This window comes from Rhinolophus sinicus, chromosome 1 (genome assembly GCF_057876585.1).
Source record: "Rhinolophus sinicus isolate RSI-liver-muscle chromosome 1, RSI-T2T, whole genome shotgun sequence".
NCBI classification, from domain to species: Eukaryota; Metazoa; Chordata; class Mammalia; order Chiroptera; family Rhinolophidae; genus Rhinolophus; species Rhinolophus sinicus.
Genome location: NC_142501.1, coordinates 105051328 through 105066932, shown reverse-complemented (window position 1 = coordinate 105066932; position 15605 = coordinate 105051328). Strand labels below are relative to the sequence as shown.

General features: G+C 39.2%; 2 protein-coding genes across 3 annotated transcripts in view; one reads left to right on the top strand and one right to left on the bottom strand.

The window, feature by feature from the left end:
- Positions 1 to 15605, top strand: part of LOC141570044 (ankyrin repeat domain-containing protein 26-like) — a 99293-nt gene that overhangs the window by 11558 nt on the left and 72130 nt on the right. The window contains exon 1 of one of the 2 annotated variants that reach the window (XM_088796042.1): positions 10301 to 10627. The exons of the other annotated variant lie outside the window; for it this stretch is intronic. The gene's annotated coding sequence lies outside the window, so the exon portion shown is untranslated. Of the gene's footprint in view, positions 1 to 10300; positions 10628 to 15605 lie in introns of those variants that run through there. 2 annotated transcript variants of the gene reach the window in all.
- Positions 4864 to 13989, bottom strand: LOC148759153 (ankyrin repeat domain-containing protein 26-like). Its single transcript, XM_088796615.1, has 4 exons — positions 12947 to 13989; positions 11541 to 11766; positions 6623 to 6668; positions 4864 to 5490 (listed from the first exon to the last, which is right to left on the bottom strand). The coding sequence occupies exons 2-4, from the start codon at positions 11742 to 11744 to the stop codon at positions 5441 to 5443; spliced, it is 300 nt and encodes a 99-aa protein (XP_088652741.1). The 5' UTR covers positions 11745 to 11766; positions 12947 to 13989; the 3' UTR covers positions 4864 to 5440.

The following is a 15605-nucleotide window of genomic DNA, read 5'->3' as shown; positions in this document are numbered from 1 at the left end:
AAGGAACTTGTATCTCAAGCCTGAGATATATGTAATATATATATATATATATATATATATATATATATATATATATATATATATATATCTCATATATGTCCATATGTATACACGAGGTGTGATCAAAACATTCGGTGAATGTTTAAATTAAAAAAACGTATTACAGTGAAAGATGCATTGCCATTAATCCCTCACAAAATACTCCCTCTCACTTTGAACACACTTATCCCAGCACTCTTGCCACTTTCTGAAGCAGTTCTGGAAGTCCTCTTTCACGAGTGTCTTTAGTTGCGCTTTCCTGGCTGCCTCCATGTCCTGAATTAGTTTGACTTTGGGGACGCGCCAGAAGTCACATGGTGCCAGATCCGGTGAATTAGGTGAGTGAGGACACACCATAATGTTTTTGTTTGACAGAAATTGCCATATATCAGAAGCAATGTGTGACACGGAGCGTTATCATGATGGAGGATGATTTATGGCACACTTTAAAGCATACCTTCTCTTCTTAACTGTAGCTTACACCTGAATGACTGCACTAAACAAGTTGAAACTTGTCACCGTTATTAAGGTTTGACGCGTCGCTTCCCATATTGAAGATGCCTGCCTTCCCATTGGATAGCACTCGGCAGCGCCATTCATTCTCTCTCTCTCTCTCTCTCTCTCTCTCTCTCTCTCTCTATATATATATATATATATATATATATATATATATATGTATATATGTAGATGTATATATGTATGTATATAGAATGTATATTATATATATAATATATTTATATATATATATATATATATATATATATATATATATATTATACACACACACACACACACACACACACACACACACACGAGGGCCAAAAAAACGTATACACATTTTAAGAACTGTTATATATGCTCAAGTATTAGTTCACCATCATCAGAAGTGTATGGATGCTGATGGTAACCACTTTGAGCACCTCTTGTAATTGCAGAATTCAAATGTGACTTGCATTCCTCTTTTGTTATTGGTATATATTGAGTTTTCCATTTTTAATAATTCTTTCCTTTCTTAAAATATGTATACATTTTTTTGCCATATATCTACATCTCCATATATAGATATATGCCATATATGTGTATATATATATATGTTATATATGTATTCACAGGATGTACAGTACAGCATAGGGAATATAGCCAATGGCACTGTAATAGCTATGTATGGTGTCAGATGGGTGGTAGACTACTTGGGTTTATCACTTTGTGAGGTGTGTCAATGTCTAATCATTATGTTGTGTTGTACACCTGAAACTAATAATAAAAAACACCTCATCATGAGAAAACAGAAGTTGCTCTTGATGAAGTTTGCCCCTAGTGGCCATCTGTGTCATTACTACTCCAGAGAGGCTTTTCCTCTGGTTTAGGACGTTACTGGCTATGTGTATCATTTCTATCCACTGCTTATGCTATATGCTTCTATTATTTTAATTTTCTCTACGAGTTTCAGGAAGACATAGCTGATTAACTTACCTCAGAAGTTTCTTTCCTTCTCTACCAAGTAGGGCCATGCTATTTGCCAAATCTGAATACTTCCCTTTTCTGTCCCATTGCTATTTGCTCTAGATGTTTTTCTAATATGTTCCTCTAGATTTTGTTTTATGAAGTTTTCCATGGTGAGCTATGTGAAAACAGCAAGTTTTGGGTCTGCCAAAAGCATCTGCTGTCTAAAGAAATCTTGTCCACATTCAACTTGCCTGGGTTACATAATCCTTCTCAGAAGAGATCCTTCCATCAGACCAACGACTATTACAAAATCAGTCAATAGTATATGGTCTTTCCTTCCACCCTCCCTCCAACGTAGCTCATCTTTTCTGTGCTTTACCACAAATCCTAACCATGATTTCTTGGGCACGTTTTCCCATGGTACAACATACAATACGTGGTCACCTTAACAGCCACTCACTAATTTTTGAGTTTTTACACTGATGTGACTCGACTTCCCCTCTCCAACCTGCCCTGATATTTGGTAACCAATTCATACTGCTGTCCCAATATTCGCCTGGAGGGTCCTCCTTGTTCTTCCTAGAAAGTCTTCTGCAGCTTTTAGACACACCCTCTCAGGGGTCACTCTAGTCAGCTGAGATCCTGCATCCCTTCCTGTCTGAAGTTTCTGGGGTACAGTCACCCTTTCCGATCTAGTAACAATGAAAGCACCACCCCTTTCCTGAAACCCTCTGTGAGAGCAGGGAGATCACCCACATCTGCCTCCCCTGACCTACGGAGCTCAGCTCTCCTTCACATCTGTTGAGTCTGACCCTCAAATTCTCAACCTTCCTCCTGAGGAAATCTTTCACTTCCTCTGGCGAAATCAACCTGGATTTCTTTATTCTGTTATTATTCTATTGCACCTATTCTTATAGGAAGGTTGCAGCACACTTGTCAAACCAGCCCGTTTTCTCCTGTCCTCGGAAGAAGAGCTGATACCTTGAGACCAAGCCCTCCAGGTGCAGGAATCCTGAGTGGCTTTTGGGGCGCTGGGGCTATTGCAGCTTCACTGAAATGATCTCTTCCCTCAAACCAAGAATGTGCCATGTTTTTGTTTTTTCTTTTATCAATAAGGCCCCCATCTTTCTGTTTGTTGTTAATAAAATTCTACCACCTTTCTATGGTCAAAGCCACACGTTAGGTCTCAGATGTCTAAAATCAAGATCAGACTTTATCTAAATTAACAAATCCGTGTCCAACTTGAAACTACAAAGTGGGGAATGAATGACTCCTAAAAGGCTGTTTTTAAATAATGTGTATCCATGGGTTGGCCTGTGCATAGATTGCCCCCTTGCTTGTTATTCAGTTTAAACACCACCAAAAGAGAACAATCAGTACACACAGTTTAAACCTCAGTTACACAATATTTCTTCTTAGCAGCACACAAGGCACAAGGAATTTATTGCACTAAATGTCTGGCCTGCACACGTGGTTGAAAATTCAGATTGTAAAAGCAGCAATAATTATCCTCCTGTCCTTATAAGTGAATCCATGCCCCGGCTGCACTTGTTACTTAGGCCCCGATGGCACACCGTCTGCAGAGAACCTGTGAAGCTTGTTAAACAGGAGTGCAGTTCAAGATAAAACTGCAGTCATCCAAATTCTAAAGCCAGCCCTCTGGGCACCATGAGCGAACACCAGCAGGAAAGACCAGCACGTGTCACAGCATCTGGCTGCATAACGACCACCACTTCCCCGGGCTCAGTGTGGCCAGGAATTACAGTGGTCACCAAGGTCAAAATACACAGCCTAAGACGGAAAGCGTTTGCAGGGGTCATGGGAGGTCAGAAAGAAAACAAAAGTCTCCACGCTCACCGGGCACAAATAGGCCATTGCAAACTTGTCAGGGCATGAACCCCAATGGCCTGGCACTACAATAGCTCCAATCTCTGAATATTACTTTGTTCCTGATTCATGAACAAAAAAGCAAAGAGTAAAAACTTAAAAGTAACCAAAGATTGTGGGGACAGGGGCAGGGTGTGGAATAGATTATGTTCAAAAAACGAACAGTTGGAGAACCAATTACTCAACAGCAATTATGGAAGCCAGAGTGCAACAGAATGTCATCTTCCATATCATCAAAGACACTAAGTACCAACGTGGAATTCTCTACGAAGTGAAAATATGTGCCAACACTCAGACAAAATAAAAACAGAGATTCACCACCAGGCATTTCTCACTGATGAAAATTCTAAAGGATGTCCACTACAAACAGAAGAAAAACTACCCCATATGGAAGTTCTGAGATGTAAGTAAGAAACACTGGGGGGACACACTGGGAGAGGGTGAGGGCAGACAGTGGGATCAACAGTGGTCACCACTCAATGTGGGGCGTTGGAATCCAAGGCAGTGAGGAGGACATGTGCGTGGGCACAGCAAGGAGATGAAACAAATAAGATACAGATGATGGGAGCCAGCTTACTGCCATAAAAGGGACTTAACAGAGAGTGAAGAAAAAACCCTGTGGAATGATCCCTGTGGAATTTGACTGGAATTAGAAGAATTGGTAGGAATTCATAGTTTTCATTATATTTGATATTGAACCCACGCGTGCGTGTATGCGTGCGTTTCTGTTGACACACATAATCCCTGTTGTTCACTGAGGGAGCCCGAGAGCAACGACAACCACTAGCAACATGCACACCCACCGCAACTGGTGTCCAGATCCAGGTCTCCCGATGTCACTCTCCCCTAAGAGGATTCAGGGCTTCTATAGAAAATGTCCGATGGCAGGGCTGGGGCGGACAACTGCAAGATGAGCTTGGAACAACTTGTCGAGAGAGGAAGGACGTGCTCAAAGAATAATGGGGACAGGTCAAAAAGATATGCTGTGAGCTTAAAATGGCTACCACTGGGCAAATCAGGAGCATTTAAGCACCAAAGTAATAAGCTTTCCTTCCTCCCTCATCTGTTTGCGTGTTTCGTTGGATGTATTGATCAATGCAGGAGGGATGACACAATCATACTATAATCATTTGGCAACCATCAAGGCATTGATTCAGCAAGAGTCATCAATGGGTGCTCCATCTAGTGGGTGAGATTTTGAGGATTGACGATATATTTACAGAGTCTCAGGGTATCTGCACACAAGAGATAAGGGAATAACCAAGGGGAAATAGTAATTTTATGGTGGACAAACTCGGCGACGCTTCTTAACCACACGATCAAAGTCAACATTGCCAGTAACGGAACCCAGCACCTGCCTCCAGATTTGCTGCACTGGGAAGAACTCAGCATCACTTGTGTGACATTTCTGCCAAGTCGGTGTAACCAGAAGCTTCTTAATTTTAAGACTGTTTCCAAAAAACAAATCGATAAATCAATGACTAGAAAAGGTGAAAAACCTTAGACAAATTTTATTTCTGTAAGAGGACAGCTTTATGAATCTGTGTTTAAAATTATATATTAATATAATCAGATTTATGGCACTATAACAATTGTAATACATCCAAACATTGATCGTAACCATAACAGCAGATATCAAAATGATGTCTGTGAAAATTTTTAGGTTCATACACAGTGATAAATATTGGAAAATTGAAAAATAGCTATCAGTTTACACCACTGCAGTATTAATGACAACTTGGTTGTTTGGGTGTTGGATAAACAGCTAGTATTTGGGCAGCATGAGTATGTAAAACTTAACACTGCTTGTTTTCATCCACAAAATCTGCTGCAAAGCTAGTTAGATGCCAAGAAACACAGTTTGAATACTATATAGATTTTCATATACACATATGAAACGAAAATATTTTCCTTCAATAAGGATTTTCACATGCCATATGTTTAATGGGAAAGAAGGAAAATGCTATGTAAACAGCCCAGTAAAGGTGAACTATTTATATTTCAGATCATATAGTTCTTACTCAAAAACGACATATATTCTTGTGATGCATTCAAAACTAGATCATCACTAGATATTAGAGCAAAGTAGACGGTGTTCAGATTGAAGTTCAGCATCAGCTAGAAAAAAAAAGAAAGAATCATACTCTTTATCTAAAATGTAAGTATACATGTTAAGAAGAATGAAAAAAACCTATGAAGACTCCACTACCCAATAGGAGATTACTATTACATATCACTTGCCCATGGCTGCACACTGAATTAACTGCTCTTCCTGCTAAGTTTCAGAGCTTCTGATTGTCTCATTCTTCATTCATTTATTCAACAAGCATGTGCTAAGGTAGTACAACAAGCACTGAAGTTACAAGGTGAAGAGGACATGGTCCACCCCCGAACCATCACCTACTCTAAACTGGAAAAACAGGTGAACAGGCCATTTCCATTCAGAGTCACATATACCATACAAATATAAAGCAGGGCATTATCGGAACACATAGAAGGGACCTCCTGGCTTTGTGTCAATATTGTCTGCCTTTTGGTGGCGGTGATACGTATGTTCGTATCTGAAGGACAAGGAAAAAGGATGCCACATAGAAGGAAGAAGCAGATGCAAAGACTAGAGTGGGGAAGAACAGCGTGGAATGAGAAGTAGTCTAGTTTAGCTATCAATAGATGCTAGAGCAAAGGGGCAGACTAGAGTTAGTAGCAAGAGACAAGGCCGAATTATTTGGCAAGAAGTAAATTGATTTGGGTGGTTTTAACCATGCAAAAGTATGTGATGTTTCTCCTGAAGGTAAAAGGTAAACCAATGACAAAGTCAATGACTGGAGGTTTAAATGTCACCGATCAGGTGACAGCTATATGGACTGTAATTGCCTAAGTATTACTAGATGAGCCTGGTTACTGGGCCTTATATCACTAGCAAAAACAGGATAGATTGATGAAGCCCAGTTTTCAATGTACAAGTTAAAAGTTCCATATGGGTGGTAGAGGAAAGGAAGGGGACGGCCAGAAATAAAAAGAGATACGTGGACTTTGAGGTTTTCGAAAGGCTACACGTGATGAATAAATGAGGAAGAAATGTATTCTTCATAATGCTTGTTTATGCTTTCAACTTTCCCACTTGCAATGCATGAGAAAATAGTTATTGTAGTATCTATTATCAAAACATGGAGAAGGATGCCATATTCTTTATTGTTTATTTCAGAAATTAATGGTATCTAACTGGAATCAGTACATTTTGGCCACCTACCTTCTTCTACATCTCTAGTTATGCTTTCCACCAACTTCTGCTGCTCCTGAAATAAATCAAATCTTAGTTACAGTATTTAAGTTAAACAAGAGGCTTTAATGTAGGAATGTGGCCTTTACATAACACCTTTAAAGAGTAGACCTTGCTTGGGCATTGTGTAAATACACACAAAAGTAATCACATAAATAAAATAAATTTGTACTCATTTTAATTTAATAGAGAACATATATAGGTGACGCTGTTTAGACTAATCCGACCATAGTGCAGCTGAAATTCGTCTACTGAATACACACAATTTCAGAAGGATGAGGTGTGATCTGACTCCTACAAAGAATCAAACAAGTCATATTTTACAGTGAATGCATTACTTTTCAATCCTTAGAAAAACAGCCCTTTATAAAACTTTAATCAGTTTTTTTTTAACTTTAATGGATTTTTTCCTTTATGGATTTTTTATCTTAATCGTTTCTTGCACTTTTAAAAAATTAACCTTAGGGTGTGTTCTAGGCTATTTCTCAGCATAGAACCTTAAATACATAAAATGATGATTGTGGCCCTGTCACGTCATGTGAAAATTCTACTGGCATCAACAATCACAAAAACTATTTTCTTGTCTGTATTATGACTGAAACATTTATATTTGTATGGACACAAAGATTACAGGAAATCTGACTTAGAAAGTATGGCCTAGACCCAGTTTTCAAATTTAGTTTCTGATTCATGACTAAAGAATTAGTAACAACGAAAAGAATACATAATTATTTAATTGTAACTTCGTATTCTTTCTACAAATGAGGGAGGCCCAATTTTTGAAATATTCGAGTGGTTGTAGTTAGTCTACTTAATTACGAAATGTATGGGAATATTTCAAACTCTATACTGCAAGTGTCCCAGTCTAAAATTTTCTTATTTAATCCTTCCTTCTGAAAGGTATCCTCTCACTACATGACCGAAACGGGGCTTACAATAATGTCCAGAACATAATAGACAGTGTGGTGACAACGATAATATGACACCCAATGCCTTTACAAATTCAGGGGTGAAGACAAATCTGTTGGCCATCATGGTTTCCAATATTTGCAGAGACTGTTTTCCATAACACCTTTTTGTCAATAGCTTCATAGAAGGGGCTTATAAAATGAATAATGTGACAACATTACTAGACGGCCTTGTAAAAACAACAACCCAATACCAGGTGAAGGGAGAGGCCTGTCATGAAACAGTTTTAATTCCAATTAATCAACAATATATAAAATGCAAATCACATTTTTCTGTGACTTGAATTAGGGAACTGCAAATGTAACGTTATTTTCTTTTCCCCAAAGCCCTTTTCCTAGATATTTACTTCGATTATCTTTATGTTTATTTGTAGGTGAAGATTGTGTTCAGATAGTAGAAGTAGCTTGTAGTCCAATATTCAGAAGGAGAATGCTTCTGCAAGTTTATTTATACCTTTCCATTACTCAAAAATATAGACAGGTGAGAAAATTATACACAGGAAAAGAATGTATCCACGAACTTTAATTCAAAGGAGTTTCACTAGAAGGGTTTTCTCATAACTGGTACTTCTCAGACTCTGTCCCATAGAAATCTAAGGTTCCACTGGGGACCCCGCAGGAACACAAAATCTCAGAGTCTCCATGTCTCCGTTAGCTAGGCAGCTCTACTTGTCTATATTTTATATCATATAGTTTCGTTCAAAATTTTTTTTAAAGACTCGTATTAGACTGAAAAATAAATATTTTTGAAGTCAGAAAGTCACTGATTTAGTCAAAGTCCGTAATTGTACATAACAGGCAATCAAGCTCAGAGAGATCAGAGGTCACCTGAGGTCACAAAACCAATGAGCTGCGGGCCAGGAATGGGCTTTAGGACTTCTTACTGAGGCTAGAGTAACATGCCAGCTACTTCCTCATATTCAGGAAATTGCCATCAATTTCTGACTCAGACAAAATGAATACCTAAAACTTTGTCATGTAGTTCAACAATACTGAGGCATGAGAAACAAAATAGTAACTTTCTAAATAATTGGAAGCTTTAAAGTCATGAAAAAAAATAAGGAAACTGAGACTGATATCAAAACTCCGATTAATAGCAGTCAATACACTCAATATATAAAGCACAAACATTTCTCAACACAGGACCGAGAACTTGAAGGAGAAAATCTTTAATGATAGAAAGCAAACTCGAACTGAGGAAATTCTTCCTTAAAGGAACCTTTCTTTTCCTGAAAATAAAACTTGGTTGACCGATATCAACCAACAAATGCGTTAACCATGTTGTGGTAATCTGTAGCAAGCAAAACTTATACCACAAAAGAGATTTCTCTTTATCTCCTAGCACACTTCTGGCCAACCTCACATCATCACAGCTGGACCATAAGTCTTTCCAGCATTCTGTCGTGATTGGGAGACGTATCTCTGTATCTTGACGGAGTAGCGCTTTTTCATCTCTCTTAATCAGGCTTGCACAATTGGGCAAAACAACGCCCCACAGGGGGATAGTGGCTAACTTGGAAAAAAGGTGTTGAGTTTAAAGTAAACCGTTTATCAGTTTATCTAGAAATACTGAAAAACTAAATACATCTTTCCTACCAAAAATTAATTAAAGAAAAATTGTCCACAAGCATATTCTCTTGCGTAGCTTCTGCAGTTACACTCTTTCATCTTCTGATTTTTCTGGAGACGACTAAGGAGAACATTTGAAGTATGTATCACGCTGAACAACTCACAAAACATTAGACATACACTTTCCTTTTGTACCCAGTATTCCAATGTCAGCACTTCGAAGCACTGAGATCCTATACGACCAAAAGGCTGTCTCAAAATACTTGGCTCTGCTATGCTATGTTATGATGAAATTAAATGAAAAAACAAGGTTGAAACCTCATTTAGCACAGGCCTACGCTATTTTGCTTGTCATTAAGCGGGCCATAAAAATACCATCAAATTACAAACCAATCTGCATTGACAGAAATGGCTATCTTAGAAGGTGATGTCAACATTATGGCAAATGACACAACAACGTTGCATCTCCTCTAACATCTATAACTAGTTGGACATCTCTAGCCCAAAAGAGGTTCCTCTGTCCCACACACTAGGACGCCTAAAAGATCCCACAGCCGTAAAGGGAAGGAGGGTGTATGGGAAGTGAAAGGGAGGCAGGATGGGGGGAAGGACAGGAACAGGCCCACACCTGGTTCCAGGTGGACAGGCTGAGCCTGAAGCCCCAGCAAAGGCAGTAGCAGTGGAGGGGTTGGGGCGCAACCCCCACATCACAGCCCAATGGAGGGTAAGAGGGGCAGCAGCAGCATCCCCCCACCTCCACAAGAATCCCAACCCTCCCCAGTTGCAGCAGTGCTGGCACCACCAGAGACCAGTAGCAGCAGCAGAAATACTTCTCCAGCCTCCAACCACAGCACAGTCCTACCAGGGCCACAGGGAACCAGGTGAGCTCAGTGGGCTCAAGACAGGCTCTCCTCAACCAGCGCTTTCCCCTGTTCCCTCCCAAGGTGCTGGTGCCCAGCGAACGTCGTGATCTGGATACAGCGGCAACACCCATCATGCTGGTCACCCAGGCCAGCACTCCCACACTCACAGCTAAGCCCCCACACTTGGACCCCTTAGGCACAAGTAGCACCAGTGAAAGAAAACAGAAACTGTGCTATTGCATCAGCTACTGAAAAACAAAACAGAGACGTCTAATTATCTACCTGCTGAATTGCTCACATCAAAATGTACATCAATAAGAAAGTGTTCACTACTTCAAATGAGCCTGCAGAGGAACAAGCCATCCAGCAGCATGAACAACCAGGGTAACAGGGTAACACTGAGACAACGACACTTCTCCAGAAACCAAGTCAAAGTCACGAAAGATTGTGATCTACGTGATAGAGATTTCAAGATAGCAGCCAGGAAGAATCTCAATGAGATACAAGAAAACTCACGAGGCAGTTCAATGAGTTCAGGAGCAAAATTAATGCACAGAAGGACTACTTTACCAAAGGTATGAAAACTATAAAAAAGGTCCAAACAGAAATCCTGGAGCTGAATGAGGAACTCAAGAAATGAGATCAAAATGGACATTTTAATAACAGTATTGCACAAAGAAAACAAGTTGCTAGTAAAGACGCCATTTCATTGCCATCTCAGTCATCAATTATTCAAGTGATGCCGAGATATACAGATATAAGTGAACTTCATTTTAAAAATTCAAATATTTGCTCAATTTACCTCTTTCGAAAATGTACTGTGGCTTAGCAAGACATTTTATTTTATTATTACTTTTTAAGCAAGACATTTTAAATCATCGAAATAAAAATGCTATAAGTAAAACAGAAATTAAGGATGTACTATCATGTAAAAAGATGACAACTTTTAACTTAGAAAGAGAAGTTAATCTTTCCAGGGTTACACGTTTGCCGAATTCATAAAAAGGATTTACCTCGGTTTCATTGAAATAAGAAACATCCACATTTAGTTAGTAAATGTCAATCATTCACTTACGCTTAGGGATGGCGAAACTGGGCTGCAGGAAAACTAAAATTGTTATAAACCATCGCCAAATTAAAAACAATGCAGAAGTAAGCCAAAGCATCTCAAAGCATACCATTCGTTGTTAGGTAGTAATATTTCATTTGTAAAATCTAATTGAAAAGCAGCTTTTCCAGAAATTTAAAATGTGTCAGTTAATTACATTTATTGAATACAGTTAATGACAGGTAGCTCTTAAAACATGGGAGATGCAGGGACTTACAAAAGATGGTAAAATTTCTGTCTCCATTCTACATTAGCACACACAATTATGCCCTTTACGTTGTGTGCATTAGTCAATGAAACAACTCAGAATCTCACCAAGTTAAGAACAAGAATTACATCGCAAATCTGAAACCCAAAGGAAAGAAGGTAATATAACTAACCTTCATCAAGTTGGTGCGCGTGCCATTATTAGAAGTCTGTGGGGCTGACGTAGCAATCACCAACTGCTCTCTTGGAGCGAGATTTCCTTGAGGTCGGAACCAATCATTTAGCCTTCCAACACAAGGGAGGTGCAGGTCTGGCCTCCTGGGAGCCGTGCTGAGTAAAGAGTTCTGTGGTGCATTCATGAGAAGCTGGGTTATCATCTCTGCCAGCGTGTCCTTAATCCTGTGAAGATTGTAAGAGCAAAGACTTAGTATTTTATTTTTTCCTTAATGATTTGCAGTTCTTAATGTTTCCATAATAGTAAGTGGAATTGCCCATGAAACGAACACTGAAAATATGTCAGGGCAGACCTACCAAGTACAAGGATATGTTTCAAATTGTTTTAAACCGGTACATATGTTTCTGTGGGGAAGCCAGGCTAAGAAGTAATTCAAAGTAGGGAGGGGAGGAAAAGGCCTATCAGTGATGTTGACGGCTTAACAGATAATACTTTCTGCCTTCTGGAATGGCTGAACCCATAAGATTCTTGAGGATTGCTAAGAGACATACATAGTAAACAAGTTTAGAAATTTGTTGAAATCCCACAAAGCTATTTTCAAGCATTTGCTTTCACTGCCCTTGGGTAATCCCCTCATTACCCTGAAGAAATTAACCATTTGGCACTGAGGCGTCATTTAGAACAACAGCCTCTGGGGGAGAACAAGAGAGCCTGGTTGGTGATCATACTGAACTGAAACAGCTCCAGGGGCATGTAGCTTATGACACTGTTACCAAGGCACTGGAGGTGGGATCTGCCCTTTCTGTCTTCCACACACCCCCTCAGGCTGACCACCTTATTTTTATAGCCACTTAGTCAGTTACACTACCCTTCACCCCTATGTTAACCTTCTCCTATATTTCACATGTATGCCTCTGTGTACATCCAAAAGACTAGAAAAAACAGCTTGTCCGAAAGCGACCTCTAGAGACAAAAACACAGAGCACAATCGAGAAAGTACATTTACCAAGTGCCAGAATATGCAGAGTACTTAACCCTTTGGGTTTAAGTTGTTATAGTAAATAGTTACCTCATATTTAGGGAAATTTTGACAAGAAATTTTATAATAAATAGCGCTGTCTAAATCACAAAGCTTCAAAAACACTTTGCTTAGAGACTGGTAGGTCAGATTAAGGCTATGAAAAGCGTGAGAAGGAAAAATACAGTCATGTAAAACCAAAAATGGGAGAGATGCATCCTGAACTAACATTTTAAAAGTAATTTATTCACTAACATCATTTTCCAAAATTATACTATTTAGTAAGCTTTCACTTCCTATTAATCTCGGGAATCTGCCTGGATAAAAACTAGACTTTAGAGGCAAATTAATGAGCTCGATTGATTTTTCTCTTTGTTTGGACTTACTTGTTTAGTTTCTTTTCCAAAGATGCTGTAACTTTTAATTCCTCTAGGTAGAGGCGCTTACATTCTTCCAATTCTATTTTAAAATGTTTCGCTTTGGAGAGTTCAGATTCCAGACGTTGAATTCTGACCTGCAGACGTTGAATTCTGTCACCACGGTCATTTAACGGGTCTACGTTTTCTTGACATGCTGCTTGTTCCTAAAGCCAACGGAAAGGATACATTTTAAAAATAATTATAACCTGAATAATTATAGTCTATTTGTATTCTTTAGTTTTAAGTCAATGATTTGGAGGGCAATTTAAATGTGAAAAAAGCTGAAGTTTAAAATACTTATCATCAATATGGAATGAAATACATCTGAATTATGAAAATATTTCGAATCATCTCATCTGACTGTTCCAATAAGAGAATCAATTTGAAATTTTAAAAATTGAACAATATGACTTAATAATCTAAGAGTATGGTGCAGTTTTTAAATCACCCTTTTTCTTTATTTCCTAATAGTCTCGTTTTATATCAACTGGCCTTCAAAATAAAATCATTTTCCACAAAGAATGATTCTCAAAGATCAACTGAGTGATAATAGTGATGGGAACTGAAATATCAAGAAGGAGAGGCAAATCCCACCTTAGTTCCAGAAATCTGAAAATAAAAAAGTACCCGCTGTGAACGGAATAGGGGAATGACGTACAATACGTATATCCAAAATGTCATCTGCAGTGAAACGAATTAAGGCATGGTAATCAGTGAATTAACCTGTAAAAACAGATTTAAAAAATGTTTTCTACTACATCCTGTCTTGCTCAGTCTTCAATATCCCAGAATTTTTAGTGTTCTGCTTCACGCTTTTCTACCTCATTCGTGACTATATGAATTTTGAGGCTCAATAATTTTTATCTCCTCTTCTTTTTATTCTCTAGTTTTTCACATGACTTTTGTACTCCTTTATAGATAATAACTCCTGTTAAGATTGATTTTCTTCAACAAGATGTAGACATCCTTTTTAAAAAACTGTTTAAAACAAATTGTGTTTGTTTCCAATCTAGTTGTGGGATGCACAGCTCAGCTCCAAGTCAAATCGTTCTCTTCAATCTACTAGTTATGGCGGGTCCAGCTCACTGACCCATGCGGGAAACGAACCGGCAACCTTGGTGTTATGAGCACTGCACTCTAACCACTGAGCCAACCGGCCACCCACCCACCGGGGGCTCAGCTCCAAGCTCCAGCCATTGTTTTCAATCTAGCTGTGGAGGGTGTACCTAACTGGTGCATGTGGCAATCGAACCAGCGACCTTGGTGTTATGAGCACGATGCTCTAACCATTGAGCCAACTGGCCACCCCACAGATGGAGACATTCTGAAGATGCAGTTTCCAGTTTTGCTGTGAGATCGTCATTCTGAACGAGTAAGATAGTATAATTTGGTTACGAAGGAAGTTGACTGAGAATAGTCTAACCCCAAACCAGTATCAACTTTTGAAATCAATTCAGTTGCAATAAAATGTCATCGATACTGTAGCAGAGTCTTAGAATGTGGAACCTTGAATTACTCAGAATGAAGAACGAACATAAAAGCACCAGGAGTCTCAAAAATGCATCCTTTACTGTCATCGACTTTGCCACACGACATCTGCACTTGATTTTCTACTATTTCTTGAATGCTTGTTTCATGTCTTTCTTCTATAAAATGACTATAAGTCACCTCCCAGTTGATAGTCTCTCACCTGTTCCCCATTTTAACTCTCCATAATTTCTTAAGAAGTTGTAGGGAGTTACAAGTAACTCATCCGAGTTACTTCGGCCTCTGTCAGCTACAAATGTTTCATGGCAATTTGAATTGCTTTCCAAGAAGAAATGATTCCCAAGGTTAAGGAGAAATCACATCTCACACTGTGAATGTTTAGTGAGATGAGCGCTACATTTTTTTCACCAACAACAAAAGTCTTAATTCGATAACGCTGTCTCGTAATCCTCTCTTACTTTCCAAGATATACGAGAACATCCTCAACAGCAATAGCAACAACAACAAATCTCCTGGAATTTCAGTGGAACTGAGCAGGGTAGAACTACTTTCCTGTAGATACAATGCTTATTTGGTAAGACGAGGTGAGTGGATATAGTGTTTTTAAAACATGCCTACAAATTCTTGACATTTCTCCATGAAATCCCCTCTCTTTTAATATGTGCTGGCCTTAGTGAGTCACTGGATTCTAGTGCATGGAATAGGGCAGAACTGCTGTGAGAATGCTATGTCTGAGGCAGGAAATGTGATACAGCTTCCATGTGACTTTGTCTCTCGAGAAGCTCGGCCTGAGAACCCAGCCACCAGCTGTGCAGAATGAAGAAGCCCAGGCCACACAGTCAGGCCTCCTATAGATGTTTGCGCTGAGACGGGCCCAGCGGATGTCCCGGGCAAAAGGCCGCTTCAACTGCTACATTTGTGTGTTACAGCCTTTAGATGATTCTCATTCGCAGCTTCATGGCCACCCAGCTGATGCCAAGTGGAAAAGAAATGAGCTGGTCTCACAGACCTTCATCCAACTGCATTGCTTTGGAACAAAACAGATGCTGTTTTGAGCCACTAGTTTTGAGTTGGTTTCTTGAGCAGCAATAAATAACTGGCATTGTTACTGATATTCAAAATGGTGTGAGGCCACAAG